Raw genomic sequence first — 14889 nt, forward strand, 5'->3', positions numbered from 1 at the left:
TTGAGGGTGTTTTAAACCTGTCAACGATCTCGCCACTGATATGTCAAGGCCAGTTAATTGGCAACCTTGGAAGTGTCGTACGTTCGTTCGCTGACTCCGGCTTCTTACCCAATCTGGTAATGGGCCCGCAGCTGAGTCATCAATCACGGAGATCGGCCCAACACATAATCCGCTTATCGGCTGTGGAAATCTTGGCGCTCAACTTTTTCTATTCCCCGTAGCAGACGGACTTTGAGGGTTTGCTGTGCACCTTTTTGCGATATACAAAGACGTGCATTCAAAATGGTCAAGCTCGGTGAGACATACTTATTGCTATATGCTTATGAAGTTTTGAACCAATATTAACGGTCTACAGGCAAGCATTCCAAGCGGACACCCGTCCGCCTCAGGCACAAGATTGAAAAGGCCTCAGTTGCCAAGGCGAAGAAGCAGAGAAAGCTCGCAAAGAAGGTAATTTAACATGATTTCTCATCCTGTTTAATTGACAACATCTGACTCCTCTTTGCAGAACCCAGAATGGCGGTCTAAGATCAAGAAGGACCCCGGCATTCCTAATCTCTTCCCCCACAAGGACAAGCTCCTTCATGAGATGGAAGAGCGGAAGCGCATGAAGGCAGAGGAACAACAGCGCATCCGTGAAGAGGCTCGCGCCCGCAAGGCTGAAGGCCTCCCGGTACAGGACAACCACGGTGTTGAAATCAATGAGGACGATATGCTGGATGAGGATATGGAAGGCGATGGCAACGACTCAAACCCCATGGCTGCCCTTCTCGCCTCAGCACGGGCTCGCGCCCAGGAATATGATGACAACGAGAGCGACGATGAGGATATGGATGAGGATGACGATGACGACGATGAGATGGATGAAGATGATGAGGAGGGCGGTGCCGTGATCGACGATGCCCCTCCTCTGATCACAGCAAAGTCATTCTCCAAGGAGAGCTCACGGCGTCAATTCGACAAGGTCTTCAAGCAGGTTACTGACAACGCTGATGTGGTGCTGTACGTGCTTGATGCCCGTGACCCGGAGGGAACTCGCTCCAAGGACATTGAGCGCGAGATCATGGCCGCTGACGGTGGCTCCAAGCGTTTGATCCTCATCTTGAACAAGATCGACCTGGTCCCTCCCCCAGTTCTCAAGGCCTGGTTGATCCACCTGCGCCGTTACTTCCCCACTCTCCCTCTCAAGGCCACCAGTGGCTCTGGCACCGCACACAGCTTCGACCACAAGCAGTTGACCGTCAAGGGCACCTCTGATACTCTCTTCCGCGCTCTTAAGTCATACGCCGGTAGCAAGCAGCTGAAGCGCTCCATCTCCGTCGGTGTCATTGGATACCCCAACGTCGGAAAGTCCTCCGTGATCAACGCCCTCACCGCACGCCTGAACAAGGGCTCAAGCAATGCTTGCCCTACCGGCGCTGAGGCCGGTGTCACCACCAACCTCCGTGAGGTCAAGCTGGACAACAAGCTGAAGCTGATCGACTCCCCCGGAATCGTCTTCCCCACTGCCAGCGACAAGACCAACAAGAAGAGCAAGAAGGTTGAAGAGCAGGCTCGCCTTATCCTCCTCAACGCCATTCCTCCCAAGCAGATTGAGGACCCCATTCCCGCAGTCAACCTCCTGATGAAGCGTCTATCCAGCTCAGAGAACCTCATCCAAAAGATGCTCGACCTGTACGGCATCAACGCCCTCTTCCCTAGCGGCGGCGACAAGACCACCGACTTCCTAGTCCAGGTTGCCCGCAAGCGCGGCCGTCTTGGAAAGGGCGGTGTCCCCAACATCGAGAGCGCCGCCATGACCGTCATCAACGACTGGAGAGATGGTCGCATTCAGGGCTGGGCTAACGCACCCGCTCTTTCCGTCGTCTCCTCCACAGACGCCCCGGCCGCTGCTGCTGCCGAGCCTGGTGCGGACACTGCCCAGGTCGTCACGGAGTGGGCCAAGGAGTTCAAGATCGAGGGCCTGTGGGGCAACGGCGAGGGTGAGGATGATGAGATGGCCGAGTAAGGGCTATAATCTCCTTGCTCGTGTTACGAAGTCATTATCTCATTTGATTATACTTTCTGGATACCAAAAAGTGGGCGTTTATGTCGGCATTCCATCGTTCCCTAGATTTGACTTGAAATATTAGGTGCAAAAATACCATTGAAATGAATCCCAGATATCAATCAGCGTAATAAATCAATTTCCTCGTAGAATCAACGGATATATACCAATATGAGTAAGTGAAGTCGGAAGTATAAACCCGCCAAGCCTCCACACTCGCGCATCCCGAGAAATCCAACGCGTTCGCGCGCCCCCTTGTGACCTCCGAACATCAAAGCCCACCAACCCCAAACCCAACAGAAAACCTACAACCTCATAGCTCCTCCATTTGAGTGTCAATATAAGGGAGGGACACAGCTCGTCAATCCCCGATCCCTTGCGATCACCAAACCACCAAAATGCCACCACGCAAATCAACCTCCTCAGTGACCCCAGCCGACCCAGACGACTCCCTCCTCCAGTCATCGCCAGCACAACGAACAGATAAACCCGTCTTTGCGACGGAACAGCAGTTGAAGGCGCGGGCTGAGGCTGGTGTCAGCGTTGAGGTAAGCCAAGCCGTTTCTGGAGCTGGAGTATACATATCCTGTGGCATATCTATGGACAGGGGCATTTGTGATGGCATAGTATGGCTAACACGATTTATTACTTTTTTTTAGGACTATCTACTCCCACGCTCATTGACAATCCGTCTCGCAAAGGCTGTCCTCCCGCCGAATACAACTATCCAGAAAGATGCCGTGCTAGCCATGCAAAAGGCGGCGACGGTCTTCGTTTCGTATTTGTCTTCGAAGTATGGCTTTCCTTTCCTTTAATTTCTTTCCCTCTCGTCATACCCAACCCTGTTCCATCTCCTTTGTTGAACGCGATTCCTCTTCGACACAATCACATACTCCATGCTAGTACTCAGAGTGAAGGACATATACACCACATACCTCAATACACACTCTGCAGCACAAGAATCCAGCAACTAACAACAAACAGTGCCAACGACGCAACCCTCAAACGAACAATCGCCCCATTAGACGTCTTCAACGCCCTCTCAGAGCTAGAACTCGATTCCTTCCGCGGCCGCCTCGAGCAGGAATTAGAAGCGTATACCGATATCAAAGCCGGCAAGCGCAAGCCCAAGAAGACTGATAATGGCGTTGCGCCTGATGCCGGGGGTGATGTTTCTGGTATTGCTGCTGGCGGTGGAGATGGAGATGGGGATGTGGAGATGACCGATAACCCCGCTAAAAGGGTGAAGCGTGATGGGGAGGATGGTGCTGCACCTGCAGCAGGCGCAGGCGCAGATGCAGATGGAGATGAGACGCAGGAGGATGAGGTCGAAGAAGAAGACGAAGAGGAGGAAGAAGATGAGGAGGAGGATGAGGAGGAAGGGGAGGGCGAGGCGCGCCCTAGACCTGAGGATGATCTTGAGCTTGTTGAGGATCTGGATCGTGAGCCTGGGGCTCCGAGGGGGCCTTTTGATCCTGATGCTGAGGAGACGGACGAGGATGAGGCTGGGCCTGGTAGTCAGTTGCGGGATAATCTTGGGCTTGGTTAATTGCGTTCAAGTTGCAATGCTATTCTGTATGGCGTTTGTATTCTTCGTCCGGCAAAAATGGGTTATAAGGGTTGGGAAAAGAAGCAGAAATGTTGTTGCTGTACTATATACATAATGATCAATGGGTTTCATGTGCGAGCTTTATATACTGGGAGTTTATGGAGATGCTATGTTTATATGGAGCAAGTACCAATATCTACACGCCATAGTCCTCTCACTCAAACTAATAGGTAGGTGTATAATTTAGACCAAATACTAGCATTATAACTCCCTACAACAAGCAATTCATCAAACAATATCCAGGGAAACCGAGGAACTGTATTAAATGATACAATGCCAGGAGGTATAACATCCCAAGCCATGGGTCCCAACCAAACATCCACAAGAACACCCAAGCAGAATGAAATCCACGAGGTAAAAGAGAATTTAGAAGAAGAAGTGAAAAAAGAGAAGAAGAATAGAATAGTAACAGAATAATAAAAACCCCATCATATGCCGGGAAAAAGCCAGCCTCAAATAAACGCCTAAACCAGCCCATGCAAGAGAAGCCCTGGTCTATCAATGGTATCTTTCGAAAAAGAACAGCAAATATCATCCCAGAGAGGAAACGCAGGGGATGCAAGTAAGAATAAAGTACAGAAGGAGAAGGGAAAACAAAAGGCGAAGAAATGGTAAAGTGGTATACCAAGTGTTGAAAGCGAAGAAGAGAAATTGACCAAGGAACCCAAGAAGGCGAAAAGGCAAGAAAGAAGAGAAGAAAAAGCAAGCCGATACTCCAATACCATGCATCATGTCATGACATGCGGTCGATTAAAAATCAAAAGATCATGAGAGTGTTGAGAACATTTAGGAGGATACCACAGGCTGAGGACGAGGCTCTGTGTCGAGTTGGCCTGCTTTGCCGGATTGTCTGGTGACTTTGGTGATGGGACCGTTGTTCTTTGGCGCACCAGCGGGGACGGGGCGCATTGCTTTGCCGGTCTTGATATTGGTTGTGGCAGCCTTGATTGAAGTCTTTGTGACTCGGGTGAACGAGGTGATAGAAGCGTTGGGTTTGGCAGGTGCCTTGGCTCCCTTCTTTGGAGCAGCGGCTGCGACCTTGCTCCGGGGTTTGGGAGCAGCTTTGGAGGCAACCTTTGGCGCAGGCTTGGGTGCACTCCTCGCTGCAGTCTTTGGTACAGCCTTTGCTGGAGCCGCCTTCTGCGATTTGAGAAGTTCCGTGATGCTGCGACCCTTGCTGGCTGGGTTTGTGACCTTCTTGGCGGCCTTTGTGGCTGCTCTTTTCGCGGGTTTCTCGTCCTGATCGGATGAAGGTGTGATAAGACCAGAGTCGGTCCGAGGTCGCTTTTTCGGCGTAACGACAACTGCGAAGGACTCCATAGTGGGTGCATGTAGGGAACTGGAGAGTTGGGGGATTGGCTCTGGAGAGGATTCGTATGCGCACTCGCTAATATCATCTGAGGTCCATGACTTCAGGTTCACCTGGCGTGCAACTTCATCACAGGAACCCTGAACGATCAAGTCAAAGCAGTCATCGAATTCCTTTCCACTTGGTGGTTCGTTATTAATAAACATTGTCACGCCATCCTTGCGACTCCGAATCATGGCACACATGCTCTTGACGAGGCGACGAACTCCGGGAATCTTTAAGCTGGTACCAGCAACGACGAGAACACGAGGGCGGGACTTTATATCTGAGTTCATAACTGATGTAATAGCCTCTTCGTCGGGGTTGTGTTCGTTGTAGAGAACGATGCGAGGGCGCATACGTCCTATTCCGTGGCTCCGGTAACCCCCAATGAGGCGAACCGTGTCGGTCTCCTCGCATTTAGTGCAAGCGGGCGGATCTGCTTCTGTGAACATGTCGCCGTTGAAGTCACACAGGAAGCAACACTTCTGGCAAACCATTTTCTCAATACTGCCGTGCAATTGGATCGTCACGGGCCATTGGCCCTTGACGTTGAGCGGGACCTCGGTGGCCAAGGGACCCATAGAGGTTTCAATGCCATCAATATTCTGGGTGTACAGTCGTTTCAGACGAGACTCGGTACCTAGCCGAGCGAGCATCTCATGGAAGGCGGTGGGTTTGGTCTTGGCAGCTTCCTGGGACAGCGACCGGACCATTTCGTGGAACGGTAGGGTCAATGCGTCATCTTGGTAGACAGCAGCATCGAAGAGGAGCTTGCCAGAAGCCTTCAAATTATGCTTCTTCTGTAAAGATTTGAACAGACCATCAGTGGAACGGAAGTCCGGGACTATATATATATTAGCCGGAGCTCATGTGGCAGAATATCAGCAGAAACTTACTACCGGCGGCAGTAGAAATGCCCGCACCAGCGATGACGACAATATCCTTCTGGTGGCGAAGAGTTTGGACGAGCAGGTTGTGCTGGTCATTTTGTTCGTAGAGACATTTAGATAGATCGAGATATTGGGTGGTCCGTTCCTTCGGTAGGGGGTTTCGTCTCCTCTTTGCGGGACGGGCTTGGCGTGCAGAACCCTCAGCGCCAGATTCAGCTTGGGAGGACGGGGTCGGGTAGCGTTCCGCAGGTTCTGGTGAGGATGCCCGAGATGAGGGGACAGAACTCAAGTCCGAACATTCGGAAAGCGTATCAAAGTCGTAGCCCATGACGAATTTGAGGAATCTGGTGAGGAGAGATGCGGTCATGTAACAAGGAGCGTCAAGGTGGTCACTCCCCCAGGAGAAATAGTCGGGGAGAAAGACCGAATGGATAGCTCCAGCTTATGTTAGAGACCAGAGAAAAGGACGAATGAATGAATCATGGGTAGAGCAGTCGACCATAAATATTTGGAAAAGGAGAAAAGAAGAGGAGAGGGATGTGTGTAGGAGTAGAGGTGTGCAGAAGGGGACGATGAGGTCAGGGTTGGAGGGGGAGCGTTTAATGAAACGGACAGAGGAAAAAAAGACCTGGCCCGCTCCTCACACGTTTGTTTTGACCCGAAGCGAGCTTGGATTCCCCGTGAAAGAATGTGGTTGTGTGGTAGAGACGGGGGAACTAGGAATTGCGATCTGCGGACTCGAGGGATAGAGTCAAACAGATATGGACAATTGCTTACATGCGAACCTGTGGGCCCAGGTCGTTTTTTCACTCACAGCATCAGAATGTTTTGCTGTCTTTCGATATTGAACCGCCAAAGTTGAGATGATTCGCTGGACTTGATAGCGGGTCACCTGATGTCAGCTGATTGGCCCGATCGCGTTGGCAGGGCTACGTGCTGACTCAGCAGGCCGGGTTGACTCCTGTCAGGACGTGACGGTATCTTTAGTTTAGATCTATAAAGAACGTTGGCAGTCTGGCTGATCTATCTGGTGCTTGGTGGCTTCATTGAGTGTGAAGTATCTTGCAAAGGGAACAAAGGCTGTCTTTTGGACTCTGACCGCCTCCCAGCCAAATAATAAAGCCTATTTGATATTCAATGCGCTGGGGAACACTATAGAGCTATGCTAGGTAGACTATATTGATCCCCTGATTGGAACGTCTTGATTATAGTCTGCCAGAAAGTATGCCCTTGATGATGGATGCGGGCATCAATGTGGACGATCTCTTTGGCGAGTCCAACTCCCTGGAATTGGGCTTGCCAGCCGCCTCTCCTACCAAAGGACTCGCGCAATGCCTGGACGAGATGCGCCTTTTAGGATGCTGCCAGTAAGTTGAACATTCCAGAGGTATGTGAGGGTATCTAACAACCGGATAGCAAGATAGCCTGGTCCCGGATGGGTTGCATTGCGTCGATCTCCCAGGATGGACTCAGGGTCAATATCCGCCATCTCCAGTGCAGTACTTTGGAGGGCAAATGGAACTTAGGCAAAGAAACACCTCTTACGACATCAATAGAGGCCCACCACGGGAACCAATTGGCTCATTTATCATGGAATGAAACCGGGTCGGAGCTGGCCGTTGTGGACTGCTCTGGTCGCATATCCATCTATTCTATCTCTATTGCTTTGAACAGCCTCTCAATTCTTCGTCAAGCATCTTTTGAATCTGGCGATGATAACAGCCAGGTCGTTGGTCTGATGTGGTTGAACTCCCAACGTTTTGTATGTCCCATTTCATCCAATTTTCCCAGGGAACAAAACTCTGACACCCCAATATAGATACACGCATTCCACCAAGCAGCCAAGGTGAATGGAAGATGGGCCTACACTCCTTTCCGCAGACGCCCAATTGGGCCCTTCCACCCAGCCAACAAAGGCGCCTTGATCTGTGTGACTAGAGCCGGCCAGATCAAGCTCATATATCAGAATCCCAATAGCACATGGGCTGAGCTTCCTGCTGAGTTGAAGAACACAGGATATTCGGACAGGCTATTAACACATGCCTCCATGGTCGCCACGCAAGGTAGCTTATCCCCCACGGAGATTTATATCGCAGTTCTAACATCGATGCAGCGGGGATCCTCCTCGCCACCTACTCTGCATGCCAAAAGATGTGTTTGTACAGAGTTCATATTGCCTGGAATCCACCGCAGTGGGAACCCACTCAAGGGAAACAGCAGCCTCCACCCGTCCCCAGTTTTCGCTTGAACCATTGCAAGGTGGATATGCCAGGAAATATACTGAATGTGAACCGCGGCCCAGAGCATGCAGATCAGTCTATCCCATTCATGAACTCTGTATACTCATTGACACGGCTGGAAATCATGCCAGCGCAGTCTGACAGTCCTCAGGGATCCACTGCCAATCCGTGGATTCTCGCGGTCTTCTCCAAGCCTCTCCATGCCATCCCAGACTACCAAGAGCAGCAAGGTCCGCCAACTGTAATGCTCAGGTGGCATTTGGAATCTACACCGCAAACACTCCATCCCAAATTTGATGAGGTGGCATCGAAGAAGAGCAATACCCAAGTGAAGGTATGTTTATATAGATTCCTGTTTGTGTACCAAGTCTGACTTGTACTCAGCCTAAATTGGAGTTGCGCCGACTGGATGATATCCATTGCGATAAATACGTTGTCTCGGTCGACTTGATCGAGCATGGAACTGTCTTGGCCGTCACGCACGACGACAGTTCCATAACATGCTATGATACGAGGACGATGACCATATTTAGTGGGATGGATGACTCGAACACTGTAACCTGTCTGGCCCAGGCGGGATTCCAGTATCCAGTAGAACCATCAGGTATGAGAATTGGTCCATCCTGCTTTCGATTGCGCAAGTTGACATATTCAGGTCTCCACCTCGCTTTCTCGCCTAACTCTTGCGTTGCTGTTACGCTGGATAGTGACGGAAATATGCAACTGAGAGTGATGGTGCATTCATTCGGATCAACAGATGGACTATATGATGAGAGTATATGCATCCCAAACCTATCAAAACGACAAAGCTGACCAAACGTACAGCCAAATTCTCCGCTGCCGTTGCTGCTTTGACAGTGGCATTCTGTCGAGGCTGTGGAAGTGAATGCAATACAGACGATGTTCTTATGGTAGCTCTCCGGCAGCTGTCACCGGGTAAGTCCACGGTCTTGACATAATGAGACTAACGAACTACACTGACAACCATGAAGAGGCTCAAACTACATTCATCAGTGAGGTGTATCGTGCACTGCCGGTCAATTGCAACTTTACCGCTGATCAGGAGAAGCTCATGAGCCACCCGTACATCCCTCGTTGTCTGAGTTTGCAGGCCGCACTGGGCTACAAAGGAAGACTCAAGCGCCGCAACCTTACGTCCTCCGTGCCATGGGCGATTCTTCAACTACGACATTCCTCGGTCCTATTTGCTTATTTCTTCCAGTATAACAAAGGCGTCCAGCCAGAGACACATGATCCAGGTATGCCAGACCCCCATCTCAACCCCCATGTCAACCCCAAAAGTCAATCGCTAATAACAAAAGATGTCCTACGCTTGGTATTGGGCAACGCGAAATGGACACTGGATTTCTCCCACTGGCTCCTAAATGAAATCTTCGACATGGCGGACGACTTCGAAAGTGTCTTCAACGACCAAGAAGCCTTCACCCAGAAATGTACGCCTAGCCACCCTCTTTCCCTAAACCCTCAAACAGAAAGTCTAACCAACACTAGTGAAAACAAGCTCCTCTCTCCCCCTCCTCATCCTCCTTTCAAGTATGTCGAGAGCCTTCCTCCGCTTCATCTGCCGCGGCCTCCGAGGCGTACACGCGGGCTTCGCAACTGCAAACCCAGCCTCCCTCTTCGGCGACAGCAGAATCTACTTTACAGAAATCTGTCAAACAATCGAAACCTCACCGGTACGGATAGACGTCTACGAGAAATTCCTCGCAGGAGTCGACTCCGCCGTGAAACACGCCTACCAAGGCGCAGGCTTCGGTGACGCCGAAAGACCAGGCCCGGAGAAAGAACTACTCGTCAACGCACGCATTCCCCCGGTCCTAATATCAGCCGTGGCAACGCTACTGCGGCAGACTGTACCAGCGCTGAAAATGGAGATCAATCGGATGGCGATTTACCTGGGTGACTATTCTTGGTTAGGCTTTGGGAATGATTCGAGGACCGCGCTTTATCGCAAACAGCGGGATGTTGATATTCTGAAGAAGTGTCCGCTTAGGCCGCCGCTTTTGTTGGGTTCTGATGGGCGTGTTGCGCCACTTAAGAAGAGACGCTGTGCACGGTGTTGTGAGGTTTCTGGGGATACGAGTTTGCCTAGGTCTATGCTTTCTTTCAAGATGACTGCTAAGTTGGGACTGTTGAGGTCTTGTCTTTGTGGGGGGATGTGGATTCTTGAGGTTGATTCTGGGGATGCTGGGGGAAGTGGGAGTGGGAGTGGAAATGGAAGCGGACATGGACATGGACATGGGCATGGGGCTTAGGGTTGATTTTTTTGCTTGGGAGATTTGTATTGGGATTTATTGTGGTGTGATGCCTCTCAACAGTTGATAGAAGAAGAGCGATTTTGTACGATATACCTTGCAAGTAAGAGACCATATAAGGTTGAGATGTAAAGGGACCAAAAGTAGGGACTGGGGATGAATGGGGTTGTGTGGGTATAAGTGGACAACTAGATTGGCGTTTTTATATGGACAGCACATGCATAGAGCAATATTTATCCTTGATCCGATAGGCATCGTCGACATGTCTATGTTGACGGCTGAAGAGGAACACATCCCTGAGTACGGCTTAATTGACCACAAGTTCCTTACCCAACCTTGGGAAACAAAAAATGTCTAAGTCATGTCATGTCAAGAGTCGATTTGCATCCTATTTAGATACATAATCAAATTCCATTTTTTGGATGTAAAAAAAAGAGAAAACCGACCCCTCCACAAGCTCTCGGGTCCACACTGTTCACGTCCTGCTTGTGTCCAAGGCCAGCAACGTCTTCCCACAAAACTCCATATCCGAACAAGTTCTGCGTTTAAGCCTGCAGAATATTAGTCAGTATTGTGTTCGGTTCGGATGGTGGCAAAGACCTTGGCAAAAATTGGCAGACAGAACAAGATATAAAATCCCATCACTATTCTCCCAATTCATAACAAGGACTGATCGAGATGATCATACCTTAACAGCGTACTTCCGCTGGGGGAAGTGAGTGGCGCGCTTCTGCTGACGCTCGGTGGTGCGGGTAGCCTCGTGCTTGGTGAGACGGCGACGGATCTCACGGGTGAGCTTGGGGCGGAGGTCGAGGGGAAGGTACTTCTTGTTCTTGTAGAACAGACGCAGCTGGGCGCGCTGGTTGGCGTTGATGACGGTGAGGACACGAGCGATCGACTTGCGAACCTCGCCGCTAAAAAAAAAAGTCAGCATCGATTTCAGATGACTTGATATACCCCGTCTCGGTTCATTGCAATCGTAGTGTCCGTCTCTTCCTCCTTGATCCCATTGGTGATTTGCTGGTGTAATCCTCTTGTTTCGTTTTCCCGATCGGGGGGTTCGATTGTTTCCATCCCGCAAATCTCCAAATCCATTCGCACAAAAAGGAAAGTCGGGGGTGTCGAATACGCACATCTTCTGAGTCTTCGTGGAAGCACCGCTGGAGATCTTCTGAACGCGGAGCTGGTTGAGCTCCAGCTTCAACTCCTCGAGCTGCTTGGCGAGCTCATCCTTGTTCTTGCCCCAGAGCTGACCGGCCTTGACCTTGGACGACTGTAAAAAAAGAGAGGTTCATCAGCATGCATTCAGAGGTTCTACCTGGCAGCACGTACCATAGTGGCGGCGATTTGTGTGGGTTGTCGACGTTGAGAATTGAAGATGTCCGAGGGTCAATTTGCGACTGGTTGTGGGACTAGGGCTAAGCGAATTCTGCGACACTAAGCGGGCACGTGATGAGCGCGGCACTTAATGCCTGGGTGCCTGAATAGTGGTGCCTGGATTTCCTGCCCCGAGCGTAAGGTGTCAGCTTACTGTATCCGGTTAGTCAATTATTCCCGTCCAACTTACGTAGGTGTAGCACCTCGGCCCTTGCACGGTCTGGAGATTAATTCTAAACAGTTGTGACCCCCTGTCAATTCCTCTCCTCTAAACCACCTCCTACATACCGGTCATGACGTCTTCTACTGGCTCTGGGTGGACACAGCTCCGGCAACAAGCCCGGTCTCTCGAGACTCAGGTACCAACATATTCAGGAACCTCGCTATAGAATGTGACTGATGCCATCAATAGACTGAGAACCTCTTCCACACCTACTCACAATTTGCATCTATCACCAAGCCCCCACAGACACCCACCGAGGAAGAGCTGCGCCTCGAATCGCAATTGAAAGACCTCCTCGAAAGAGTAAGCCAACAACGGCGAGCAGCCAGCCTACCAAAAAAAGAACCGCAACAGCTAACTATCCTCCGCGCAGCGTGAATCTCTCATCGCCCAACTATCTCGACTTCTTGACTCAGAAGCCACCCTCACATCCTCCGCCCTGAAACAGAACAACGTCTCCCGCCATCGCGAAGTACTCCAAGACCACCGCCGTGAGCTTGCACGACTAACCTCCGCCATCGCCGAATCGCGCGATCGCGCAAATCTCCTCTCGAATGTCCGCTCAGACATTGACTCCTACCGCGCATCCAACCCCGCCGCCGCCGAGGCCGAGTACATGCTCGAGGAGCGGGGGCGAGTCGAGAACAGCCACAACATGATGGACGGAGTGTTGAGCCAGGCGTATGCTATCAACGAGAACTTCGGTGTCCAGCGTGAGACCATTGCCAACATCAACCGGCGTATTGTCGGCGCTGCCAGTAATGTTCCCGGCATGAATTATCTCATTGGAAAGATTGGAAACAAGAAGAGGCGGGATGCTATCATCCTTGGATGCTTTATCGGATTCTGTTTCTTGATGTTACTGTTCTTCCGGTGATATGTCGAACTGTTATTCTGAGGGTACGCTGTCTCATCTTATTGTTCTCGCGTCGATTGCTGCTATCCAGCGAGTGGACTTTTGTTACCAAGGCGTTCGGGTTTGGGCATTTCTGTGTCCCTCTTGATGGGGGATACGATGATAATTCTTGCACGTCAACTGGCGGCTATTCTTTATGCTCTCTATTATACACATTCTCTATTGTATGTACAAATTTAACTGAGAGGGGAATCACATCATATACAAGTCTCGATCCGGTACTGGTACACTCACCACAGACTGACCCATCCTAATACTTTTTCGAGCCGGGCATTTCAGAAAGGGCATTCTTCTCCTCAATCAGTTTCCTCAAACCAGCGTTGAGTCCCTCCAACTCCTCCGCATCCGCCGGCCCACTCCCCGCCCAGCGAATCCGACACTCCTCATCAACAAGGTAAACATACCCAACCTTGGAGTTCATCATACCAACAGTCTCCTTAAGCGCCTGGTCAAAGCCTTTCTGCACCAAGAAATACCGCGAATGCTGCTCCTTCGGCAACTTCTGACGCATACGCCACATAAATGTCTTAACCAACCACGCCTTCATGCGGTTCTCCTCGAGGTTGATATCAATTCTCTGAACATGTTTCCCGCCGCTAGATAGCGCCTCCACAAGACCTGGGTTCTGCTGCGGGCCTGTGAATGTCGCAACCTGGCCTTCGGCCCAGACGCTGGAAAACAGGTTGATGACGGAGATGCTGCCGCGCAACTGGGTTGTTGTGTTCTGGGCATCTTTTGGGGTTGCGAGGGTTATGCCGTGCATGTTGGGGAAGTAGAGGGATCTGTCGGCTTTGAAGAGTCGGGGGTTTGAGATAAAGGTCTTGCCTTCGTGGTGGCGGAGGTTGGACCATTCGCGGAAGTAGGGTTTGGCGACTTGCTTTGTCCTGTAAGTGGCTACTGTTAGCATTGCGTTCTTGTTCCATCTATTGACTGCCAGTTGGGGAAAGATAGGTTGGGTCAGTACAATTCTTTGCGCCGCTTGATGTGTCGGTCATAGTTGGTGAAGTCGTCGCGCCGCTGGGACATAGAGCGCGTGTCGATTCCTGTGTTCTGTCCCTCTAAGGGTGGCAGCGGACTTCCAATGGGTCGGTCTAGTCTGGGGGGAGCGAAGTCTGCGTCGCCGGGTTGAGGGCCATCCTTTTGGTTCTGTTGGAATTCGATGGAGCTGGTCAGGCGTTGCCTCGCGAGAGATTGAGTCTCGGTCTTCGTATTCCGCTTCACTGGAGAAAATGTCTTGCTAGGATCCTCGGAAGTAGCATAGTGGCGCGGGAAGAAGGGTCTGACTCGGAGCTGGGCGAGTCTCGCTGGGTTGCGGAATTGGCAGCTTAGACAGCGGCTGGTCTGGAGGAGTGGGAGGTCGGCAACCAGGGTCGTGGGGAGGGCAGATCTCCACATCTTGATTGGGCCAGGCCAATGTGTCGAGAACGCTGAGCTGTAAAGATGTTGGGTTCTCCAGCTTTCTCGCAACAATATCTCCGTCTCAGAAACCCATGGTCACGTGAGTCAATGTTACCCCTTTGGGGATGGCCGCCATGCAAGCGTGCAGTTCTACGTGCATTTGCATTTAAATTGAATGAACACGAGGAGAATGGAACCCCCCAGATATTGGAAACATACTATGAGAGCGCTAAGTCCTCGCTCTTTCTATATGTTGAGATATGTTGCTTATGGCAGCTGATTCTATACTTCTGGAGACATTAGCGCACAACCATGGGTCTACGAGATCGCTACCGTGACCACAGCAACATCCGAGACCCAAAGTCCCCTCGGCGCCAAAAACCTCAAAATCAGGCAGCAGAGACGCCTCGCAGTCGATGATGAAAGGTTGAGATAGCAACTGATCCCGTGACCTGGCGCCGCTTTCGCGCAAGTCAATCGCGTCCACTTGCAACCACTGACAACCTTGTCTGCCTGAAGACTTGTGTCACTGTGATCCTATCATGAAGTCTATTTGGTCTAA

At 51.0% G+C, this 14889-nt stretch overlaps 7 protein-coding genes across 7 annotated transcripts; 4 read left to right on the forward strand and 3 right to left on the reverse strand.

Moving 5' to 3' along the window:
- Positions 1–282: 282 nt before the first annotated feature.
- Positions 283–2008, forward strand: N7508_006735 (GNL3/Grn1 family GTP-binding protein; the record flags this gene model as incomplete). The annotated part of the gene is made up of 3 exons (XM_058464801.1): positions 283–295; positions 356–450; positions 509–2008. 3 exons carry the CDS (start codon positions 283–285, stop codon positions 2006–2008), a joined length of 1608 nt encoding a protein of 535 aa, XP_058318654.1.
- Positions 2009–2445: 437 nt separating this feature from the next.
- On the forward strand, positions 2446–3596 carry cbfA (uncharacterized protein; the record flags this gene model as incomplete). The annotated part of the gene is made up of 3 exons (XM_058464802.1): positions 2446–2595; positions 2707–2840; positions 3032–3596. 3 exons carry the CDS (start codon positions 2446–2448, stop codon positions 3594–3596), a joined length of 849 nt encoding a protein of 282 aa, XP_058318655.1.
- An 846-nt stretch (positions 3597–4442) lies between these two features.
- On the reverse strand, positions 4443–6225 carry N7508_006737 (putative SIR2 family histone deacetylase (Hst4); the record flags this gene model as incomplete). The annotated part of the gene is made up of 2 exons (XM_058464803.1): positions 4443–5851; positions 5904–6225. The coding sequence occupies 2 exons, from the start codon at positions 6223–6225 to the stop codon at positions 4443–4445; spliced, it is 1731 nt and encodes a 576-aa protein (XP_058318656.1).
- An 896-nt stretch (positions 6226–7121) lies between these two features.
- On the forward strand, positions 7122–10413 carry N7508_006738 (mediator of RNA polymerase II transcription subunit 16; the record flags this gene model as incomplete). Its single annotated transcript, XM_058464804.1, has 8 exons — positions 7122–7264; positions 7314–7659; positions 7717–7960; positions 8011–8471; positions 8522–8912; positions 8963–9073; positions 9130–9591; positions 9650–10413. 8 exons carry the CDS (start codon positions 7122–7124, stop codon positions 10411–10413), a joined length of 2922 nt encoding a protein of 973 aa, XP_058318657.1.
- A 545-nt stretch (positions 10414–10958) lies between these two features.
- On the reverse strand, positions 10959–11748 carry N7508_006739 (60S ribosomal protein uL29; the record flags this gene model as incomplete). The annotated part of the gene is made up of 4 exons (XM_058464805.1): positions 10959–10964; positions 11102–11327; positions 11547–11686; positions 11746–11748. The coding sequence occupies 4 exons, from the start codon at positions 11746–11748 to the stop codon at positions 10959–10961; spliced, it is 375 nt and encodes a 124-aa protein (XP_058318658.1).
- Positions 11749–12083: 335 nt separating this feature from the next.
- Positions 12084–12890, forward strand: N7508_006740 (putative vesicle transport v-SNARE protein Gos1; the record flags this gene model as incomplete). The annotated part of the gene is made up of 3 exons (XM_058464806.1): positions 12084–12149; positions 12203–12316; positions 12387–12890. 3 exons carry the CDS (start codon positions 12084–12086, stop codon positions 12888–12890), a joined length of 684 nt encoding a protein of 227 aa, XP_058318659.1.
- Positions 12891–13179: 289 nt separating this feature from the next.
- N7508_006741 (mitochondrial ATPase complex subunit ATP10) lies at positions 13180–14324 on the reverse strand (the record flags this gene model as incomplete). The annotated part of the gene is made up of 2 exons (XM_058464807.1): positions 13180–13813; positions 13894–14324. 2 exons carry the CDS (start codon positions 14322–14324, stop codon positions 13180–13182), a joined length of 1065 nt encoding a protein of 354 aa, XP_058318660.1.
- Positions 14325–14889: the final 565 nt, after the last annotated feature.

This window comes from Penicillium antarcticum, assembly GCF_028974205.1.
Source record: "Penicillium antarcticum strain IBT 31339 chromosome Unknown utg000006l_segment0_segment0, whole genome shotgun sequence".
NCBI classification, from domain to species: Eukaryota; Fungi; Ascomycota; class Eurotiomycetes; order Eurotiales; family Aspergillaceae; genus Penicillium; species Penicillium antarcticum.